Source organism: Salarias fasciatus, chromosome 1, assembly GCF_902148845.1.
Source record: "Salarias fasciatus chromosome 1, fSalaFa1.1, whole genome shotgun sequence".
Classification (NCBI taxonomy): Eukaryota; Metazoa; Chordata; class Actinopteri; order Blenniiformes; family Blenniidae; genus Salarias; species Salarias fasciatus.
Window position 1 is genome coordinate 4,893,067 of NC_043745.1, and position 23,551 is coordinate 4,916,617.

Consider the following 23,551-nt stretch of genomic DNA (forward strand, 5'->3'; position numbering starts at 1 on the left):
TCACCATCTAAAGGCCGTCCTTGACATGCGAGATTTTAGCCTATTGTTTGTCTTTGGCAGAAACTTTTGAAGAAAAGTTGGACTAAAACAAACTGTTCACAGTCCTGGTGGCAAAAGCGCCGTCGCTCATTCATTTACATTCAGATATGCACAAGAAAAATAAAACATTTTCCTTATAAGCAGCAGAAAGAGTTTCATTGTTTGATCAGTTGAGATGCAAATGTTCCCATCAGCCGACTGTTCAAGTATTCAAGAAAATCTTGAGAGGGATTGTGACTCCGAGCCTGAGCGGGGATAATGGAGTGTGTGGTTTGTTTGTGCGCTGCAGCCCACATGCAATCGACAGAGGAAGAATAAATGGCATAACTGTGATTAACTGCATGTCAAACGGAGCAACGGTTCGCCTGTGTGGCCCTCAGAATAGCACCATGGGAGTCGTTCTGACTAAACACCGATCACACTGGCAATGACAATGCGGTGGCAGCGGGCGGATTGAGGCAGAGGTGAAAAACATCGTAAAAACGGTGTGTGTGTGTGTGTGTGTGTGTGTGTGTGTGTGTGTGTGTGTGTGTGTGTGTGTGTGTGTGTGTGTGAGTGTGCGTTAATTGCTGCACACTGATTAGGAATTAATTGACTGGCACTATGAGCTTCACCTACATATACAGACAGAAATGAAGGGCAGAGTTGAAGGTAGACATGCTGCACTTTACTTTGTTCAGGATGTTTCTGTCTTTGAGGAGAAGAGACTGGCTGAGAGCGAACCACTGGAGAGAGGTGACCGCCCACTCGATTTTTACCACAGAAGAAGAATAACTCCCGCACTAAACCACCGAACCCCTCACCTCTGTGACTGTTGATGAAAATCTTCTTCTCGCCCGCCACGTGCGCGTGGTCGTTTTGGTCGCCGATGGTCACGGTCAGGGTGCTGGTCACGGTTTTGGCGGGACGCCCGCTGTCGCTCATGACGATGGGTATGAGGAACTCCTTCTGGCGCTCGCGGTCGAAGGTCCTCAGGGCCGTGAGCGTGGCCGTGCCGTTGAGGTTGTCTTGGAGGTAGAAGTCGTTGCTGTGGCGGTACTCGGACGGCACGGTGAAGTGAAAGGGCGGGCCGTTCTCCGCAGAGTCCAGATCGACGGCTCGGAGGAGGGTGGAGGTTTGGTTCATTCTCACCACCTGGACAAGGGAGGAAGGACGCGTACGATACTGAGTAACGATACGAGTACCTGTCAAACGCCAATGAAATAAGTTTTCAGCTGGTTTTGAAATGAAATCACACCCACCTGTGGTCCCGCCACATTCTCAAACACGACCGGTGCGTACACGGCTTCGAACTCCGGCCCGTTATCGTTCACATCCAGCAGTGGAAGCTGAACCGTGGCGCTGCCGGACAGGGGCGGAACGCCGTGATCCGTGGCGACGATGACCAGGTGATGCTGCGCCGTCTTCTCCCGATCCAGAGGCCGGGCCACCGAGAGCACTCCCGACTGGTCCACGGTGAACAGGCCCTCAGAGGCAGAGTCCTCGGACAGGCTGTAGGTGATGTCTCGGTTCTGGCCCGAGTCCGAGTCGCTGGCTACCAAACGGGCCACGCTGGTTCCCACGCTGATGTCCTCAGGGAGCGGGGCGAGCGACAGGAAGTGTGGGATGAAGACTGGAGCGTGATCGTTATAGTCCTCAACCTCCACCACACAGTGCAGCAGGCTGGAGAAGTCCAGGTCCTCCACCTGTGGACAGAATCACATGTTAAGGGAAGATATGAAGAACAAACCTGTCAGAATAGAACTTTGCGCCATAAAACTAATGAGGAAAATATGTGAATCAGCGAAAGACCAGAAATAATTATTACATTTTTTAGATATAAATGGATGAAATTATCAGCCTTTGCCCATGATTGGTTATGGACTTTTTAGGGACAGAAACAGTTTTTAAACATCTCCGTATTCAATCATAGACCAGGGGCGTTCAACCTGCAACCAGCAAGGCTCTTTGTCCTTTCTGCAATGGCTCAATGAAGCTTTCAGAAAACTTAAATTGTTACTGAAACTTCATAAATGAAACATAAGATCAAGTTGTTGCAGATGTCTTAAAGCAGCTGTAGTTACCAAACTTTGGTATCTGTCAGCCTCACTTCAACGGTCGAAAGTGTTTTGCTGCTCCGGATAAATCTGAATTGGTGGAAAGTCATAAATAAGGCTGTTCTGGTCATAAATGCTGCAGATCACTGTGTCAGAACAGACCAGGTTAACTTGAACTGTCTTTTTCTTGGTGTATTAGTGCATCTTTATATAGTATGTTTTCACACTGCTGTGCACCTGAAACAATCTTTTTGCTTTCACTTTTCCACCGCATCCTAGAAACAGGCTGTGTACAGAAGAAGATTAGCAAAGTCTGCTTTCTTCAATATATCTTCATTATGCAAGCAAAATGAAAAAATAAATCACAGGTAATCATTTTGACCAGCACTGTTCTTTTTAAGCAGCACTAAATGAGAAAAAGAAATAATCATCCACCAGGCTGAAACCCACCCTTGCATTATAATATGCTTTATACTAGAAACATTTCACTGTCAAGAATAAAAAAAAAAGTGATATCATGGAGCTTTAAAGCTTTTGTCTGTAACTGACATGTGACAACCGAGGATCCTCCTCACATTGAGGCTCTTAGCTGCAGACAGAAAAGCTGACAGGGTGGTTTGAGGGATTTCCAAGTACTGAAGAGATAGATAATTTGGTGATCACTGCTTTAAAAAAAAAAAAAAAAAAAAAAAAACATATTTCTATTTTGCCATCAGCTACTTTGTTGAATTTCCCAGCAGTACACAAGATATCTCCTAAAATCCTATTTTTAACAGCTCAACTTCAGGCACCACATCCCATCACCAGCTGCATATCAAGCGACTTCAGTTCCTCCCACTCCCACCACAGGAGAGACGAAACCGCCGGAACGGGAGCAGTGACGCCAAAGCAGACTCACACTGAGGGTTCCTGCTCCACCGGCTCCCGCCTACCTTCAGCGTCAGATTGAACCTCTGCTCGCTGTGCCGCTCGTAGTCCAGCCGCTTCTTGAGCCGCAGGGTGCCGCGCTGCTCCTGCTTGTGGCTGACCATGAAGAACTTCTGCTCCTGGTCCCCAGCCACCACGCTGAAGGTCAGCTGGGCGTTTTCTCCAGTGTCTCTGTCCTCTGCAGCCAGCTCCAGGACCTGGGATCATCAATCAGAGGATGTGAGTGGAGTCTGCATCGTTTAGGGAGTCCAAGTCTTCAGAGATGCTCGCTCAAACGCTGAATGCTGGGGCGAGGTTTGACATATTTTTTGATGTTGCAGAGATACCGCCGTTTGCTTTTGTCATGAAACCACACACACATGCACAAAGACAACAAAACGTGGGACAGCACTGGAGAATTTAGAAAAGTTCCACCTTAGAAAGAAACCCATTTTTAAAACCCCAAATTTCCCCTAACTGTGACTGTTTGCACCGGAGGCGTCCTGAGTGCGTGAATTCTTGTTTCAGTGCTGAATCAGAGCGAAGACCCACCTCTGCATTCGGCTCTGCGTTCTCAGAGATCCTCGCCTGGCAGGAGTGATCGGTGAATCTCGGCGCGTGATCGTTCACGTCTTTAATCTGAACGGTGACGGTTCCAGTTCCCGTCATCCCGCCGCCGTCCCTGGCCTCCACTAGCAAGAGGTAGGACTCCACCTGCTCCCTGTCCAGGCCCCCCATGCCCACGGTGATGGTCCCCGTGGTGGGGTTGATGGCGAACATCTCTGTGAAGGTGGGCACTCCTCCCACCTCGGCGTTGGTGCCATCTAAAATGCCGACCATCCGGTAGGAGAGCACGGCGTTCTGGCCCACGGCAGAGTCGTCCAGGTCGGTCGCCGTCATCTCCATCACCGACGTCCCCGCCGCAGAGTTCTCCGTCACGTCTCCGTGGCAGCTGGGGGCGCAGGTGAAGACGGGCGCGTTGTCGTTGATGTCCCACACGTTGATGATGACGTCCGTGAAGCCCGTCAGACCCTCGCCGCCCTCATCTGTAGCCAGGACCACGAAACGCCAAACGGCACGCTCCTCCCGGTCCAGGGTCCGCTGGGCGTAGATCTTCCCCGTGACCTCATCTATTATAAATTCGCTCTCTGCTCCCTGGCCGTGGAGGGAGTAACGCAGGGCCTCCTGGTCAGCATCCTTATCCGGATCGGACGCTGTTACCTGCCACAGGGACACACAGAGGGTAATGACTAGGGTTCTTTTTTTTTTTTTTACTAATTAATTATTTAACTGTTGCCGAGATGAAGCGACTGAAAGCACTCCTTAATTATGAACTGTCAAGTAGGTAAATACAGTGGTTTCAACCCCGACCTTCACCTCGTCTGCCTCTTTTCTTCCGCCTGCTCCGTCTCACTCGTCCAGAACACATTAGCAGTAATTACGCTCTCGGCAGGCCGACGGTCTTTCAGCTCGACTCAATAATCTCAGAGTGATGCGGAGCTGGATTTTACTGAAACTATGCTCTCTCATATGAAGAGAGGTAAAGCAGCAGGCGCGCTATGAATAAGTTCTGTCTCAGATGATATAGACTCTGTTAATGACAAAGACATGTATTTTTAATGGAGAACAGTATTTCTCAATGCTGGCCCTGGGGGACCACCACCCTGCATGTTTAATGGCAGCCTTACTCAAATTTCACTGCAATCTGACGGGATGAAATTAGGAGAATTTTCCAAGAGATGGTTTACAAGCTGTTTGAAGACAGTTGTTTTGATTTCAATAAATTTAGCCATAAAGTCAGGAATCCTTACTACCATTTAGTTCTGGGTTACACCAACATGTCACGAGTCATTCTGTGGGATCTTTTTAGAAATTGTGAGCAACAAAGACAGAAGCTCCACAACTGTTTTCTCCAGCTTACTGAAACATCTGTAATTGAAACTGTTATTAATTTCATAATAGTAGAAGATTAGAGTCCCAGTGGCAACAAGCTGCTCTGCTATGTGTTCACATTTTAAAAACCATTCCTCTTTTCCATTATGGAAAATCATCTCCAAAGAACAGACAAGCCAGTGTGGTCTGAAACAACAGCAACAGGAGGAAATAGAGAAGCCTTTTTCAAACTGCTGATGAATGTCCAGGTGCCGTCGTATTCCAAGATTCTGTCAACTTTATCTAAATCAGGCTCAGATTAGTTCCATGAGGTGCCTGAAAACTCTGTTTATGTCCATTTCCGAAGCGGAGAACTAATACATCCATTCTAAATGACAGTTGACAAATTGGCCACATTTGTTTGTTTTTAGTGGCTCCTTATTTAGCTTCTTCGTCTACTCTCCAGTCTAAATACAAGATATAGCCAAACCAAAATTCAACCTAAAACCAGGTCTAATTACAGCATAAAACCAGGTCGAACTAAAGGATAAAACCCAGTCTAAATTCAATCTAAATGCTGGTCTAAATAAAGACTAAAATCAGGTCAAAATACAATTTAAACCTGGTCTAAATAAAAGCTAAAACCAGGTCTTAATACGGGCTAAAACCCAGTCTAAATAAAGGCTAAGAGCAGGTCTAATATCAACCTAAAACCAGATCTAAACAGAATTTGAAATCAGGTCTAAATACAATATAAAACCAGGTCTAAAGACAGCCTAAATCCATCTCTAAAACTAGGTCAAACTACAGGTCAAAATACAGGGGGAACAAATTTTTCTCGGAAAAATGTGAGAAAAAGTGACACAGAACAACAGCAGTTCATAAAAAACTGTGTTGAAATCATTCATAATTCTTATATTGAGCAAAATTCAAGTCACCTTATGTCACGCGCCTCAATATTGGTGCTACTTTTATATATTGTGAACAAGAGGCGCCCATGTTGGAGTGTACCTGTAAGACGAACACTGGAGAGCCGTCCAGCTCCTCCGTCACACTGCCGTAGTACTCGTTCACAGTGAACACCGGAGCCTCGTCGTTCTTGTTCACCACGTTCACCGTCACGGTGGTGTAATCCTCCCACTTCCCATCTGAGGCCAGGACATGAAGCTTGTACCTGAGAGAAATTTGATCAAGAACACACAAAATAAACATGTTTTCTCAAGTTGACACTTCACTACAAGGACAGGCAATTTATTCAAAGTAGAGTTTAAAGTTGGATTTTACAGAATTTCACAAAGAACAGCAATAACTGACTAATGTGGAAAATATACATCGCTGAAGAAAAAATGAGCGACTGAAAAGAGTTTGGATGGAGCAGCTCTTGTGGGGTAACCCTGGGCTGCAGTAATCACAATGCACCAAACCCAGTGAAGAGGAAATCAAACCAGTGAACCCACAGCAAGGCCATGGGCATCCACGGAGCACTGATGCATTGTGGGAGCAAACGCTGGGTTATGTGGATTGATTCATGATAACATCTACTGTAGTGTAGTAAATACTGTTCAGTCACAACCTTGTGTTCAGGTTGTCACTCCACTGTTTCTGTGATCACCGTTCTCTTGCGATCTCCATGCTATGTTCTTTTTTTAAATTGTGTTTTTTAGGTGAATTTTGGTCTTTTGGATTGCTGGTTTTGGATTCCTGCCTCTAATAAAATGAGCGTGAACCAGATAACAGCTGTGATCAGTCAATCCTCCTCTCAGCCAATCCTGACACCTCTAACTGGGATCAGGAGTGAAGGAGGAGACCTAAAACCTGAGGGAAAAGGCCCCTAAAGGACCAAGGTTTACCACCCTGGCAGCACACGGAGGAGGACCAGGGGCTTTAGAGACTGATGTAGAGGGAAGCCTTGCCTCCTGCCCTCATGAAGATGGTACTCTGACAAATGTAAGGCCACGAACGCTCCTTGTTGCAAAAATGTATCACCTGGCAACGGACTGCTGAATGTGTGCAGCTACAATGAAAAAGAAAACCGGTTCTTGAGTGTACTTGACCCCCAAAGCCCACCAGAAGCTGCCAGATCAAGGATCTGGTGATAACAACTTTATATTAGATATTACAAGCATTGTGCTCTGGGAAGAAAGTTGGCCTGGTGGGACATGGGTTTGCATATTGTAAGAAACAAAAAAAGTTGAATGGTGCTGCATAAAATCACACAGTGTCAGTGTGCTCACCGTTTGTTCTGTTCATAGTCCAGCGGCTGGGCGATGAAGATGGTGCCGACTTCTGGTTCCACATCAAACACTCCTCCTGTGTTTCCCGATGTGATCTGGTAGCGAAGCTTTGCATTTCCACCTACAGACCAGAGAGAAATGAAGTTAAAAGACTGTTGGCACCAGTTAAATTCAGTCAATGACAACACATTGACTAATCAAGTCTTTCTGGAGCTGTGGTGAAAATATTCCAGGTTCTATCTTCAAAATGAGCACGAGGGCTGCGCTGAAGGAGTCAGGAGCTGCTCAAGCTCTGATCCACAATCAGAAACAGAGTCTTACATCTGACGGAGAGTCTCTACTAAACATGGCACTTCTGTCATTAACACGCAAGATGCTGGAAAACAGCACCAACTACGACACAACATTTTTCCCAGCATAAAGAAAAAAAAAAAAAAAAAAATCACTGAGAACAGATATACAGTAGATATTTAAAGATTAACAACCACATTGATTTAACACTGCACTCTAACCACTGGATGGAAACTATATAACCATTATCTTATGAGAGTTTACAAAATAGCTGCAAAGCCTGAAAGTCATATTAGACCAAGATTCAGAATTTTACTCACAACAATCCAAAGCATAAAGGCTATCTGCAAAAATGACAACAGAAAACCTGACCGAGAAACAGGTTTTACTAACTGATCATTCATTATGCCTCATTTGTCACAAATAAAGGCAAACCAAAAAACATAATGAAAACCTCTAAAATGCAATATGAAAACAGCTTGCAGCCACTCCTGCACTGAAAGAAAAGGAATGGAGCAATTTCTATGTAGCCTAAGTCTAGCCTAGTAAAATAATTATGCAATAAGAGTTGACTTATTAAGTACAAAAGCATTTGCATGGTGGTGGTAGCATCAGGCTGTGGGAGCTGCCTCTCATACATACACAGAAGGTTTGAAAAAAACTGAAGGATCTGAGAAAACTGGGATTACAGTCTGACTGTGTCAGTAAAGTAAAACAATGTTCGATGACAGAATATATAAAAAATGCTGGATAACATTTTTTAGGACAATGGTATATTTTTGAGAAGTTTTATGACGCTACTTTTGAAATAAAATTACATTTGACAGTGAAATGATCCCCTGGTGTCGCACTGCCGTGATGTGACTTCTCTATTCTGAGAAGTCAGCCTCAGTTTTAAAATGAACAATCCTTGTATTTCACAGCGTAATCTTTACATTTTAAAGTGACGGCCCTTGTGACTGGAAAGTAAAGGCCCACGATGTAAAATAGACAAAAACAAGCAGCAGGTTGAAACCCAAAACAGAGAAAAATGGCTGATTGTAACAGTGAATCCTTTCAATGAAAATCTAAAACGGAATAATTATGTTTCTCTGCATTTTGTTTCATTAAAAACAAAAAAAAAAAAAAAAAAAAAAAAAGAAATTGACCCTCAGAGTATTAAATTTTTGGCAAAACAAGATAAAATATGACCTGCTAACTACCGTATTGGCCCGAATATAAGACGATGTTTTGTTCCAGAAATTGCATACAAAAAAGTGGGGTCGTGTTATAATCGCGGACTTACGGTAGTTGGTCAATACGCATCTGCGCCGCTAGATGGAGCCAAAGTATCACTGACCAGAGAGCGCGTGGAGCGATGAAATGAGATCAAACGATCTGATGAAAAATGGCGGATCATCAGGAACAAAGGGGCTGAACGCTGGACAACTGAGCAAACAACAGAGGGGAAGTTATGATACCAACTTTAAACTGATGGTGATCAACGCAGCAGAGTCATAAAACAAGCCGCCAGGAGATCTGGTGGAGCAGAGTGGAGAGCACAGAAAAAAAAAAACGCCTACAGATGCTAACAACTGCAGTAAACACGATGAGAAAAGCTTTCCGTGGTCCCAGAGTGACGCTTCAGAGAGACTGATAGAAGGGTGAGTGAATACGTCACTGAAAAACGGAAAGACGGAATGTCCACCACCAGAGCCTGATTCAGCTGAAGGACCTGGAAAGTTATTTACATCATTTATGCAGTTTTGACCCCTTGAGGCTTCTTATTTGTTGGTTATTGTTTCTTATTTTGAGAAAGAGAATATATTTTTTATTCAATACTGTAGTAGTTTTTTTCATTTTATATCTCATGAAATGTTATTTCAGTTGTGAGTTTTTGAGTTTATAATAATTGTATAATAAAAAGTTGTTTTATGAGTGACCTTATTGTCTTCAGCATTTTTTTTTTTTTTTTTTCACAAAATGATCTTTGAAAAATAGGGGTCGTGTTATAATCGGAGTCGTCTTATATTTGGGCCAATACGGTATTTGCTCCTTGTAGTGTCGTCTGTCAGAAATAACCCTTTGCTGCAGCACCATTGGTTGCATTGAGTTAATTCTTTAGTGATCAGAGAGCAGGCTGTTATAAAAGACATTCAGTGCAAGGTCGTGTGAACTGAAGTGGATAAACACAGCACTCATCGCGAGTTTTTCACTGTTTCCCCCCCTCCACACTTTTCATATCGTTCCCTTCCACGACGCAGCGTTTGGCTCTCTTTTAAATTGAATGTGTTCCACCATGGAAATGTTGTTGTGCGGTTGTGTCCTGAAGAAGCCTCATTGTGCAGTGAAGAATGGCACCAATACCAGCCATTGATCTGCTGGCCTTTCATTGCAGCTACTGCAATATCTACAGAAAAAAAAAAAAAAAAAAAACTGTTTGCAGGAGTCTAGAGAGATAGGACTGAGTCACAGGTGTTTACACTGACAACAGAAGCAGCGAGGTTCACAGAATAATCAGTCAGGCTGCTCCCCACAACACACAAAGACATATTGTTTCAAGGTATGTGTATATATTTTGTTTTCTTCTTTTGTCTGTGTGTGTGTGTGTGTGTGTGTGTGTGTGTGTGTGTGTGTGTGTGAGAAAGAGAGAGAGAGAGAGAGAGAGAGAGAGAGAGAGAGAGAGAGAGAAAGAGAAAAAACATCAATTGTAATTATTTCATGAATTATAGCTAAATATGTGTCAGTCCTACAAGATGACAACTTGATGACAACAAATTGCTGTTTAACAGTCACAGCATGTGTGTATTATTTATTTAAGGCTACTAGGGGTAGTGTAAAAAATCAATCACATAAGTATTGGGGTTTTTTTATTATTATTTCATAATTTTTACAGAGAACTTTTTCCACCCCAAAAACTTGAATACTTCATTCTAGTTTTATGTTTATAAACTTGGTTGAAAAATACTTCCAACCACCTTTTAGATATATATAGTTTAACAGTAATATACTTAACCCACTTTTGCTTATAACTGTGCTTTTTGTATTGTATTGTTTTTGCAGTCAGCATATACTAGATTACAGTGTATTTTATGAAGACATGAGGATGAAACGGCTGAGTTTTGAGAAAACAACATTTCTTTATGTTTTTATTGTAGCTTCTTTAAAACATAGTCAAAGTTTTTGAAAAGAAAGTTCAAATTTAAAATAATTAGACTCAGATGTGATGTGCATTTTTTGGGGAAACATGTCTCCTGATATATTCTATAGACATCATGAAAGTTTTTTCCTCATGGTCTGGTTTTAAATCCAACTAACACTCCAGAGGGACACATTGTTCTGACTGCCAGTTCACCTGTTCATGTGCCCAACGGCGACTGACTGTGGCTGTGGTGCACGTGCGTGGCAGCAGCCTTTCACAAACTGTGTGTTTTCCTCCGTTTCCAGGGACACGGATGTGAACGCGTGTTCAAAAAGTTGCATTTTCAGTGACTTTGCTGTGTAAACTGACTCTCAAAACGCAACAAAAGTTTTTCCTTGAAAACGTTGTCATGTAAAGATATAATTCTAAATGTTGAATGATGGTATAATTCATTGTTCCAAGTAGTCTACAGTGTGTTAAGGTGTTCTCCTCCTCACAGCACTTCATAATGCTTCTCTTTTCCCCACCAAACCATTTTAATAAAGTCGATTATATGCTGATCAACAAAACGTTCCCCCTCAATGCAATTACTGCTAAAGCCGAGGTCTGCATCTCGATCACCGCTGCATCTTCCAGCCCTAATGTTAATATGAAAGGGAGAGCAGAAACCTCTGAAGACGCGCTGAGATTCACAGCTTATTAGCAAGATGAAAGTCAAGGAAGGAGAGAGGAGAATGCTCTAATCCACATCGTTTTGTACCGTCCGTCTGTTTTCACTTTAAATGAGACATCAGGGGATATATGCAATTGCGTGCCTCCTTTTCATTCTCTCTCTCTCTTTTTTTTTTTCCTCAAGTTGTCTGAATCTCTTAAGTATTTAGAAAACTGCAGAAACCCAAAGGGAAAAAGAAACAACACGGGGAGTAATACAGCAGTTAGAATAAACAAACAAATGGAGGGAAAATTAATGTTTTTTTCCCAGTGGTGCAGAGCTTGAAACTCTTTCATCTCCCTTGGTGCTGAACTTCACTGCAACCAGAGTGAGGAGGCATCCGAGCAGGGAGGAGGAGACATGCAAACGTACACATACAGCCATACACTGAGGGGGCTCGGAGATGTAGCAACAGCTCCAACAGCATGTCTGCAGCTCACGGATGCATGCATGGTGTCAGTTTCAGGAAAAAAGAACACAAACTGGAGAGCTAATATCTTATAATGAATTCAAAATACAAGTCGTGGTGAGCCAGCTGAGAAAATGACACTGCTCAGTAGGGATGTAACAATTCCCGGTAAAAATGATAAACCGCGGTAAAATGTCTTACGGTTAGTACTACCGTTTAAAATTTTAATTAACGTTAAACCGTGTTTGATTGTCACAATCCGGAAAATCTCAGGAGTTGTGAGAAGTGCAGCTGCAGGCATCTGATCGGACACCGGCGCCCTGCGCACAAGCGCACTGCACAGTAAACAACTCGTAAATATGGCGGAGAGCAGTACTGCCGGAGATTTATCCACAGACCAAGTTCGAAGTCTGGATGTACTTCGGCTTTTTTTAAATACGCGGAAGGGAGACTGGTCGAAGACAGCAGCCCAGTCTGCCGAAAATGCAACAGGAAACTATCGGCGAAGGGTGGAAACACGTCCAGCATGATGGCTCATCTACGGGACCACCGCCCGCAACTATGGAGCGAGTTAAAGGTAAGTTAACTTGAAATGAACGCATGCGGCGCTTCGGGAACCGTGAAAACTGTGAGTGTTTGTCTCGTTTCTGCTCCGGCACAATGCTAGCTGCATGGCTAAAGCTAAATGCACCATCGTTGCCGACAGAAAGTCCGACATAGAAACAACAACTGGTTAATTGTCAGAAGACAGTTACACGGTGTGTGTGTGTGTGTGTGTGATGAATAATGATAATTATTTAAAAATAACCATTATAAATTTGCTTTCCTCTTATTTACATAGAGCACGTGCAGTGGACAGAACCAGGACAAATCCTCCAGCTTCTACTTCTCCGGTCAGAGTGGCACAAACGATAACCCAGGCGTTTGAAAGGGAGGCTGCTCATCGCACCGACATCCAAACATGCCAGAGACCTCACAGCGGCCATCTCATATTTTTTTTGGACTGGTTTTTCTAAAATAAAACATTGTTCATTGATTTAAGAGTGCCTATGAGTACTTTTTTTTTTTTTAACATTTTGAACATATTTCACAATACCGTGATAATATCAATAACTGTGATAAATTTGATCACAATTATAGTGATGTCAAATTTTCATATCGTTACATGTCTACTGCTCAGTGGCGGCTAAGCTCAGGGGTGTCAAACATACAGCCCGTGTGCCACAAATGACCGTCCACACTCCAATCTGGCCCACAAGAGGACAGTTTCCTGTTGCAAGAAATCATGCCATTAACTGCAATACATTGATTTGACCACCAGGGTCACACTTAAGGCTGTATTATGTGGTGAGTCAGTTCAGGTGGTCAGGACTCATCACTTCTTTAAAAAAAAATAAAATAATAATAATAATAATAATAATAGAGGAGTCTTAAAGTCATAAAACCAGCAGCTTCCATCTATGACTCCTCAGTGGCCATCAGAATGGATCCAAGAAACACCGATTCACCAAAACATTACTGTGTCGCCCAACACTCAAGACACACTTATTCCCACCATATCTTGTTTACACCACAATGTTTTGAGTAAAAAAAGCATCATTTTTGGGTTTTTGTTTGACAAAAGTTTCACCGTTACACAGCCATGTTACTAAAAACTGGAAATGATGTCGTCAGCATGTCGGGTTGGAGATGTTTGTGATTGTAATGAAACCACAATAACACAGAGAACAACACACTGCAAACAAAAATATGTATATTTACATATTTTCATGGTATATCAAAAACTGATAAAACACTCACGTATCTTTAACTTGTTCTTCTATAACTTTAATGCTGTGACTCAGTGATTTTGGCTTTGTAAGCATAACATCGCCTTCCTGTCCCTCGCCCTTCACCGGCTTTCATTTGATGTGCAGCCAAAACTAAAAAACCTGCACGGCGCCGGAGCTTTTTAACATCCCAGTAGGTGATAATAACCTGACTTCAGATTCCTGCAGGCTGTGGTTTTGTAACTGACTTTTTTCTCTACATGACCGATTCTGGATCCAAAATGAGACACAAGACCTTCCAAAGTGGAATTATGGATTAGCTCGAGCTTTCAGACCAGATTTTCAAATGTTTTTAGAGATGGCACTCATTGAGTCTTCTGTAAGCTGCAGTGAGAACGGCACCTCAGAGCACTCACATGGTGAAAGTTAGCTGATTTGAAGGATGATGACAGCTCAAAAAGTTGACGGCCTTTTAAATCCAGCGCTGACAGCCAATCTCTCTCTCTTGTTCCACACAGAGGAGTGGCTGCGGATTCCCAGGGGAACCATAACGGGCCATAATGGGCTCGAGACGTGGGCCAATTGATCCAAGGCGTAAAGTGACGGTGTAATTGATAGTGTGAGTGGGGATAAGTGTGCCACTCCTGCCTGAATTCAAAGGTTATCAAAGGAAGTTTTAGACTAAAATCACTGGAATGATGAGGGGGGGAAAAAAAAGATCTAACAACAAATAAGTTCACTTCAAACTGAGCTTCCACCTTCGTTGAACGTCTTCATACTTGGACAAAGTGCAACCACAAGTCTGATTAGTTTGCAGCTAAAGGTCCGGGAACAGCAGAAACACTGAGAACATTGTAGTTTTCATGCTAATTAGACGAGGAGTCATGAATCTCTGGAGAACGCCGTCGACACGGGGACATTTTCACAAAGCTGCATTTTCAGTGACTTTGTAGGAAACACAGTAAAAAAAATTTTTGGTTTTCACTACGAACATTCTTCTAAAAGTCACCAGTTTATTTTCAATTTGCTTGGTCATTACAGGGACCAAATTTGAGCCTTTTGCGCAACAGTTCTGGCCAACGGACCTTATGTTTGGCACCCCAGATTTTGACTCTTCTTGTCTGGTTGAGGCTCATGATGGCGTGACACTTCTTCCCTTATCACTTTGTTGAAAACATACTTTGCTTCGACCTCAATGGTACAAAAGAAAACCAGAAGTCTTCAGGCTTTACATCTGGGTGATCTTTATAGAAAACCATCATCTTTTTGTTGCACTGATGAAAAGAGGACTTTCATCTTATGTTTTTCTCCGCACCAGGTGTGAAATTGGACTGCTAAGATTTGAAAAAATCTAAAGTTATTGAGCACACAAAGAGCATTTCGTCCACTGACATATGAATGAATGAAAGAAGACCATCACTCAGAGAGTGGACCGAGTTTCTCAGAGTTGGACTGGAACACAGTTTAGTTGAGAATGTTTCCAGTTTGCAACTGACATGTTGCTGCAAAACAAAACAAATGAAGAATAAAATGTCAGAAGACTTCAAGGACTCCACCAGCTGCAGTCGACTTCTTCAGGAAACCTTAGCAGTGAGAAAAGCTTCAAGAAAAAGAAAAAGGTTTTCAAGTCCAAAGTTCTGAAAGCAGAAATTTCACAGCTGAAGAGCTTTTTTCATGGTTGCCTTACATTTGAGGGCTTGTATTAAATTCACTTTTTTTTTTCTTTTTACACTGGCTTATTCAGACTCGCATATGGTGGTATTTTTCATGACTCCATGACATGTTTCATCGTGCAACCCCAGCTTTCTTCTTTCGAAGCAAATTGGAGTCGGACAAAAGCAGTGAAGATGGATTCAACCCGCTCCGAAAACACGTCTTTTATGTTTGTTTGCTTTTGATTCCAGCCATTGTTGGGAGTGTTGGGTGAGGAAGTTATCAGAGTGATTTAACAGAGTTAAAATGAAAAAAAATATGCAGTTCATCAGTCACGAAAAACGAAGGTAATAGAGGAAACTCAAGGATACAAAACAGAACAATAAAAGTTGCGGGAGAACCAGTGAAAACACACTAAAAAAAACTAATTGAGTTAGATAGCATAACATTGTTAAAATATACATTTACTAAAACTAGTTGAGTGCACTCAGTGCTTGGTTGCAGCTCCTTCAGCACTGCTGAGGTGTTATTGGCCTCCAGCTCATCTGCATTATCGGCCCTGTTGTCTCTGGTCTTCCTCTTGTCGATACCCCAGAGATTCTCAATAAGGTTCAGGTCAGCTGGTTTTCCCGGCCAATTATCCACAATGAGGCTGTGAGAATTATAGCAGGAGCTGATGGTTTCAGCAGCGCGTGCAGGTATCAAGTCGTGCTGGAGAAGGAACTCGTCATAAAGCAGAAGGAAGCATGAAAAACTCTGAAACATCCCGGTGGACAGTTACATTGACCAGCAGCAGTGGCTCCAGTGGCTCAGGCAGAAACTCCATCGGACCTCTTCCTCCAGACCTTCACCAGTCCAGGCAACAGCCCTCAGGCTCTGGTTCGGGATTGGGTCCACATCAGGAATGCCACAGTTGTAGTCCAGATCTTGGATCCAGGACCTGGATTTGTCCATGTGTGTTTTCTCTTGAAGCATTAATTGTAGTTGCAGTCAACGATTCGTGAATCTTTAAAGGACTTTTCTCCAAGTAAATGTTGTCCTCCAAGTCGACTTTTCAGTGCAGAGGTCAGTAAAGCGCCTGAACGGGCAGTTTCTGCTGCAGTGAACCTCTGTGTCTCCCTTCGTTGTGGGGCGTCTTGGTGAAGGTCTTCTGGGTCACTTCCCATTGAGTCTATTGAACCAGACTATGAGATCATTCAAAGACTCTGACCATCTCTGGACCGTCCTTCACACAGCGCTGCACCTTTTCAATGATACTCCACCTCACTGAGATGCACCTGTACATGCCAACGACTGCATCCAGCAGCATAAATTACAGGGAACACTTACACCAACATATGGGACTCCTCTGTAATTAGAGGAGGAAATGTACAGGAAGGACCTTTGAGCTTGGTTTTGATTTGAAAAAACAAGTTTCCCAAACTGTGACTGGAAACCGGCACATTGCCTGAACAGCATTTGCAGCGCAGCACCCACCTTCATCCCCGTCGTTGGCGCTCACTGTTAGAATCGCAAAGCCGATGTCGGCGTCCTCATCCACGTCGACCTCGTAGGACGCCTGAGCGAACACGGGCTTGTTATCGTTCACGTCGCTGATGAAAACACGGACGTAGGCCGTGTCTGAAAAGACAACAAAAACAAAAAGGAAGAATTAAAAAACATGCGGTCGTTCTTATTCTGTCAACACGAACATCTGTCTTGCTCTTCTTTTGGATGGCAACAGTTTAGTCACTTTTGCATTGGTGTGTACACACACACACACACACACACACACACACACACACACACACACACACACCGGAGGGGAAAACAGACGTTTTCTCATGCAATCAAACCCAAAAATAATCTCCTTTTTTCTGTTGTTTACCAGTTTTCTGTTACATCTGTCATCCATCTCCGCTATTTAAGGCTGTTTCACCATTAAACTCAGCTGCTTCTCCTTCACTTCAGCATCCAACCACAGGCTGGAGCGTTGTATAAAGCACCCTGAGGGCATCAGTGTATGGCTCGCTAGTTGAGCAACCCAACATGCTACACTAGCTTTGATATCTGTATCAAAACGGGGATAATTTGCAATGCAGCTTCGAGATGAGATAAATTATTCAAAGGCAGGGTGGAGGAGTTTGGTATACAGTTCATGGCACAGATAGTGAACTAACGCAGGCCTCGGAGCGAGAACAAAAACAAGTCGCAGATGCCGACACGTCCTCGCACGTGTTGGGAATCTTTTGGAGGAGGGAAACGACGGGGAGAGGCGGAGGGTGAAAGCGGAAAGACAGATGCAGCAGCCGTCCCCTCCTCCTCCCTCCTATTCTCTAATGATGCCCGCTCAGCCATGTTTTCACACTTCCACAGACATGCGTGCGTCATGTACCGCGCTGCATCCCGCATGTCAGCCTGTGAGTAGCACCGCTCCGCTCGGAAAAACAACGAGTCAACGAGGTTATTTTTGTGGCCACTCGGCAACACAGTGCTGTCTGGAGCCGACAAAGTGTGTGTACCAACAACACTGTGTCTTACTCTCTCAGCCTTTCTTCACCGAGAACATTGATTTGAGGCTGATATGTACAAAAGCACCTCGGAAAATGTAAATCTCAACAAGTGTTCATGTTTCTATCTTTCTAAACAAGTAGTGGAAACAAAACACAGATGCACAGTAGGATTATTTCCAGCATCTACACGGAGCCTGAGCCTGAGCTTTTTTTAAAAAAAAGTTGTGTTTTTAGTTTCTCTGAGCAAAACGTTTGGTTTTCTCTGGTAAACTCTGCCCTGTTTCTTTTAACCTGATGTCTGATTGGCTCATTCAGAGGTTTTTTTCACATATAACATACAGCATATTCCTCTAGTTTTTGAGACTTCAGCATCAAGTGTAAGACCCGAGCCATAAGAAAATCCCTCAAATCCGCCTCACATTCACACCAATACTGTAAGTTATAACACTGACAGCAGCAATCAGTTTCTTAGATCTGCTGCACTTTACATCCTTTTTTACTTAATAATTGTGATTTTCTTTGACATGTGCAAATCTAATTATGGCAACTTCGGAGCGGGTAATCATCAGCCCCCCGTAAACCCTTAATGATCTTACATGGGGGGTCCGGGACCGCCGGGAGAGAACCAACTCAATTAAACTTCTTCTTTTATTCCTCTGCGCTGCATGAAGATAAATCATGGATTTATGCTTCTGCATCGTGTCAGAGACAGAACTGGAAATGATTTCAGCTGTTCTCACCTTGTTAACAGGTCTAAAAAATCAGAGCACAGACACGCCTGCTCCTCCTCTCAGTCGCAGGTGAAACTCGCCGCTGCAGCCGTTTTTCAAGCAACAGCCCCATCAGAACTGACAGAGATCGTGAAAGCGAGCGCTCGCACTCTGATTTATGCCTCCGCCTGTGTTTCATTTCATGCCCCGGCTCGGTTTTCTCTAACATAATTTACAGTTTCCATCCACCTTGTGAAGCCCACATGACACCGCCGCCTCCGTCGATTCTTATCACGGCGCACCTCGGGAGTCGGGGCTAATTTTTCACCCGCACATTTGATATGCACACACTTATGAACTCCTCCTTATGGAATGCCCAGAGATTTAATATGATTCTTGATTGAAATCAGGACAGCTTGATTAGCTCCTCCTACTTTTTGCAACTCTAAATTGCCCCGTCAGCCATCATTCTACAACCTCTTTAGTGTTTGTGACGCAGGGGAAAAAAACAAACAAAAACTAAATAATACAAAATGCGTCCTCCCGGGCTCCACGCAGCCTCTGCTCTGCTTAATATTTCACTTCTGTTTACATTGCCACGAATGTCACAGCGAGCCAAACCCAGAGAGACGATCAGTTAATAATCTATGATCGCATTTATTAAAGATATATCCTGCTCTGGCTCTCTGCTTTCTCAACACCTCTCTCCAGCCACCCATCTGTCTCAACATCTGCTCGTTTCCCCACATCCTCCCATCCCAGTCAGCGGAGGGAGGAGGAGAAAGAGACAGAGAGAGAGAGAGAGAGAGAGAGACAGAGAGAGAGAGAGAGGGAGAGGCTTAGTCCCTCCCACAGACAGAGATGAGCAGATGTGAGAAGCATACCAAAAAAAGGAGAAAAAGAGGATCATCACCACCTTCAATAAAGATTTCGAGCCTCAAATGAAGTCTAAAGAGCAGCTGCCTGCACTGCGACGTCTCTCAACAACAACGATGGCACAAAAGTTGGAAATGAACCAGACATGAAATGAAAAAATGAGACGTCATACAGGTCAGACTGTACAGTGCTATACTGTTTCAGTAAGCAAGCATATTTGGAAATGCAGCTCTGCAACTTTCCTTTCCTAACTGGTGCGTCTTCTAGTCTGTGCTCTCTTTCTCTCTCTCTCCCTCACCGGTAGAGCTAGTTTACAGTTAGACAACAGGATCTCTGATGTCAGGATAAAATGCTAATGAAAATTTCACACTATAACTGAGCATCTTTAATACAAATCTACTGACGCCACTCTGGGTAACAGGATAACAGGTTTCTGCTAATTTTCACTTTAAATGCAAAGTTCTAATGCTGATATAAATGAAAAGAGGAAAATGGAGGCCCATTTTACATGTTTGTTGTGTTTTTGGTGTCCGTTGTTTGGAGTCACTGAATACACAAGTTTTTGGAAACAGATTTTGCATTTTCACTTGTAAACATTCTGTTTCTGTTCACACTGTTAAACGCTAAGTTTTAGCCCTTGTTATCAAATTGTGCTCTCATCCATTCAAAGTGGATTCCACATTGTTAATGCATATATAAGATGGCTAAAATCTTTAAAGAAGAAATACCTTTAAGTTGTCATTCTATCACACGTGGTTGAACTAGCAATGCGTTTCATGTCAAAACTAACACTTCTCAGCAATATTCCATCCTCCATCTTATGGAAGGGTCTGAAGGCTGAATCCTCTGCCATCTGCAGCACTTTCATATCATATCAATCCTCCAGTGGAGCTTTTTCATTTTCTCTGGAGCTCAGAACCTGTGATGTGACGGACCACACAAAAGCAGGGAAGCGCACACCAGCTCGCCTCCATGTGGGGCATTTCATGACCGATTTCCATAATCAGGCCCTAAGATCACTGCACAGGCTGATTGGACGGCTGTGAAAACACACAGCAATCAGCCTGTAGAGCCGTGGAGTCGTCTGAGTCATTACTCCGGTCTGGTGGGGCAAAGCCGGCCTGGCAGAATCATGTCAGGAGAGCACGCCACGCCCGAGCGGCCAGGGCCAGCTGTGTGCTGGAGGACACCCTGGACACCTCACATGGAAGTGGGGAGGGGTCTTAATGCTACGGGACACACTGCGGTTTCCAACCCTGCAGAGCCTTTTAAATACTTCAATCCCCCAAGAAAACATTGGGGCAACTGTGCACCTAACTGATGATTGTGCCCTGTTTCAGTTTGGACCTTTCAGATCAGGTCTAAACTGAAGTCCAAAGTCAAATGGACCTTTTTTTCTGACTTTTTGTTTTGATTTGATTGTTCAATGGCTCCAAACTCGGAGGCCCGCTCCGGCCTTCATTCTGAGTGCAATCAACAGAGGAGAACTGCTTGCTTAATTTACTGTAGTTTGAAATGATTTCACAGTGGGAGGTGAAAACCCAAAAGAATACTGGGATTTATTTCAGTTAACTACTTGGTTGTTAAAGAAAATCTTTGTATTGTTAAATTCCTGTTGTGGATTTTCTCAGTGGGCGGGGCTTGAGAGGTACAACAAACCACATCCTGGTGAAGCTTTTTGTTCCAACTTTTCATCTTTTTCTTTTTCCTTATAAATATCTTGACCGACCAAAGTATTTTTTCCCTTTTGGAAAAGAGCAAAAAGAAACACGCACCAGCTTTTAACTTGTGACGACACCTGTTGTGCCTGTTAACACGTTTTCAAGTGAAAACACTAACATTCATTTCAGTCCTCAATTTAACCAATTCCAGACAGAATCTCAGAAAATCAGCTCCAGCATGCCCAATCTGTTTGCCTCAACATTTTTTTATTTCCTTTCAGCTTCAACAATTGGCTCTCGGAAAGGATTCAGATGTCCTCTCCGAGTTGAGGGCTGCCAAAACGTTACATTGAAGCAAAGCACTGGCAGACACAGCTCCACTCATCGAGATGGGACAGCAGCAGATTTCAGAATTCAAACCCTCCGTGTAAATGCTGGACTGAGCTCCAGCTTGTGTGTGTGGGGTTGGATTTATGTACCTGAGTTGGGCTGCCCATGCTTCCCGGGCCGTGCCGACTCCCAGCCGTCCACAGATTGAACCTCCAACAGGTAGGAGCTTTTGGTCTCACGGTCAAACACCGTCTGAGAGTAGATGAAGCCCAACTCTGGCTCGATCCGGAAGTACTGATGGTCTCCACTGCGATCCTCCAGCAGGGAGTAGGAGATCTGAGAGGCGGGGGGGTCACACAGATAAAACACAGCTCAATTACCACTACATTCACACAGCCAGGGGGGGGATACACTTCGGATCATCCAGACCATAGGGGGGCCGAAAACAGTCTTTGCGTGTATTGTTTTACCTTCCCGTTGAGACCCAGGTCCATGTCGTTGGCTGAAACCTGAAAAACCAGAGTCCCTGATTCGGCCCCCTCGGTGATGGAGGCCTCGTAGATTGAGGACGTGAAGAACGGCACGTTGTCATTGACATCTGGAAAAGAAAGACGCCACGAACATTAAGTAGGCTGAATGTGTCGACAATGACAAAACCCAATCAGAGATTCACTGCCGTTACGGTGTCAAACTCTCATATATTTTTACTAATACTATAGTAAATATTGGGACTTCCTGTTTTTCAGAATGTTTATATTTCATTTATATTTCTTTTCTATCTTGTTGCTGTTTCAAGTTATTTTTTTTCCTTTTTTTACGTAGAGAATGAACAAAACCCAGAGTTAAATTCCTTGATTGTCATGAACAAACTTGACCATTAAAGCTGATTCTGATTCTCACAACACAGATTTGATGCTAATCTTATTTTGCCCCCAGTACAGTAACTGGTAACCATATTCAATAATAACAGTTTGAGTTATTATTAAGAACTTTGTTTATTCTGTGGAGAGAATATTTCTTTCTCTCTCATTCAATGTAAAAAGTCAAGCTGCTCATCTCATCTCCACCTCTGTGCCTCACATTAATCATTCTTAATCTCATTTCTGGGTGTAAAAGATAAACTAAAAAAGACTATTTTCCCCATACAGTGCTGACAAAATTAGAGAAATCTTTAGTCTTTAGCCTGGAAGCACATTTGATCAAACTGTGAATGGTGTACCTTGTTCACATGCCTAAATGATTGTGTAAAATGTCAGTATTCAGAGCAGAAAGCAGCAACATGGTTTCTGGGCAACATCAGATGCAGAGAGAATATCTGTGTGCGCCCGGTGGCGCCGCATTGACTCGGATCCCTTCTACAATTCTGACCTTTTAACCTCACATTCTGTAGCTGCGCTCCTCTGATGTGCCAACAGAATTTTTTGCTGTTTGTAACTTCTGCAGTCTGCCTCCACAGAAAGACATTTTTGTTCCCAGAAAACATTGCAGCAGCTCTCCTCTGAGTTTCTCAGCTGCTGCAGTGCGATGTGGAGAAAACTTTGCAACTGTAAACAAACGGGACCGCTTGTTGGGTTCGCTCAACTTGTTCTAATGGTGCAGGTATACACTCAAACTCTGAATGTGATGTTTTTTTTTTTTTTAATTACAAACACCCATGCAGTCAAGCTTTTAATAGAAAATAAAGACTTACTTTCCAATAACAGAGCAACTTTTTTTTTCAAGCATTGTTTCAAGCACTGTTGTCAAGTAAACAGATGTAGAAAAATGCTACAAAAGTTTGTTTCACTTTGCATAAACAAGAGTTGAAAAAATAAACATTCTGTTTGTTCTGTGAAACATTTGGATGCTCCAAAACACTGAACACATTCAGTTTGCATTTCACGGTTTGTTATTGAACAAGCTGTGTATTTTCTTACACTATATTTAGCTTTCCTGGTATTTTTATTAGCATATTTCTTTTTATGAGTCGTAATTGAGGTTTACACGTTTTTACACGTATTTCTACGTTTGGTAAGATCATAGTCGTCCTTTAAAAGCGACACATCAGAAAAATGAGCTGATCTGAGCTGAATATCTTGCAGGAATCTCTCTGCTGTGTATTGTTAGTGCCTCATGGCTTCACGGGGATTATTCAGTGTTTGCACCATCGGATACAGCCGTGACTCCTCATCCTGTTTTACCACACTGATACCGTATCTTATATGGATTACTGACACTCTTCACGTTGTGGTTATTTTTTCTAGGCTTGAAAACGAGGATGAAAACATGCATTAGAGCAAACCATAATGAAGACCAAATGGGCCATCCTTCAACAAAAGCAGAAGGAAAGCTTTACATGCTAAAGATGAAAACTGCTTGAACTGAAGGAGCTCAGCTGACGTGAGGCCGAACGCTTTACACAAATGACTCGGATGGAGACACAAAACAAACCCGATGCAGC

The 23,551-nt window shown here is 43.2% G+C and overlaps 1 protein-coding gene across 1 annotated transcript in view; it reads right to left on the reverse strand.

The window, feature by feature from the left end:
• LOC115389982 (neural-cadherin-like) overlaps positions 1-23,551 on the reverse strand; it is a 317,885-nt gene that overhangs the window by 73,801 nt on the left and 220,533 nt on the right. Inside the window, 9 exon segments of the mRNA XM_030093608.1 lie at positions 843-1,173; positions 1,281-1,724; positions 3,008-3,199; positions 3,534-4,202; positions 5,865-6,027; positions 7,088-7,208; positions 16,519-16,662; positions 21,261-21,447; positions 21,582-21,709. Coding sequence (XP_029949468.1) covers positions 843-1,173; positions 1,281-1,724; positions 3,008-3,199; positions 3,534-4,202; positions 5,865-6,027; positions 7,088-7,208; positions 16,519-16,662; positions 21,261-21,447; positions 21,582-21,709 — 2,379 coding nt within the window.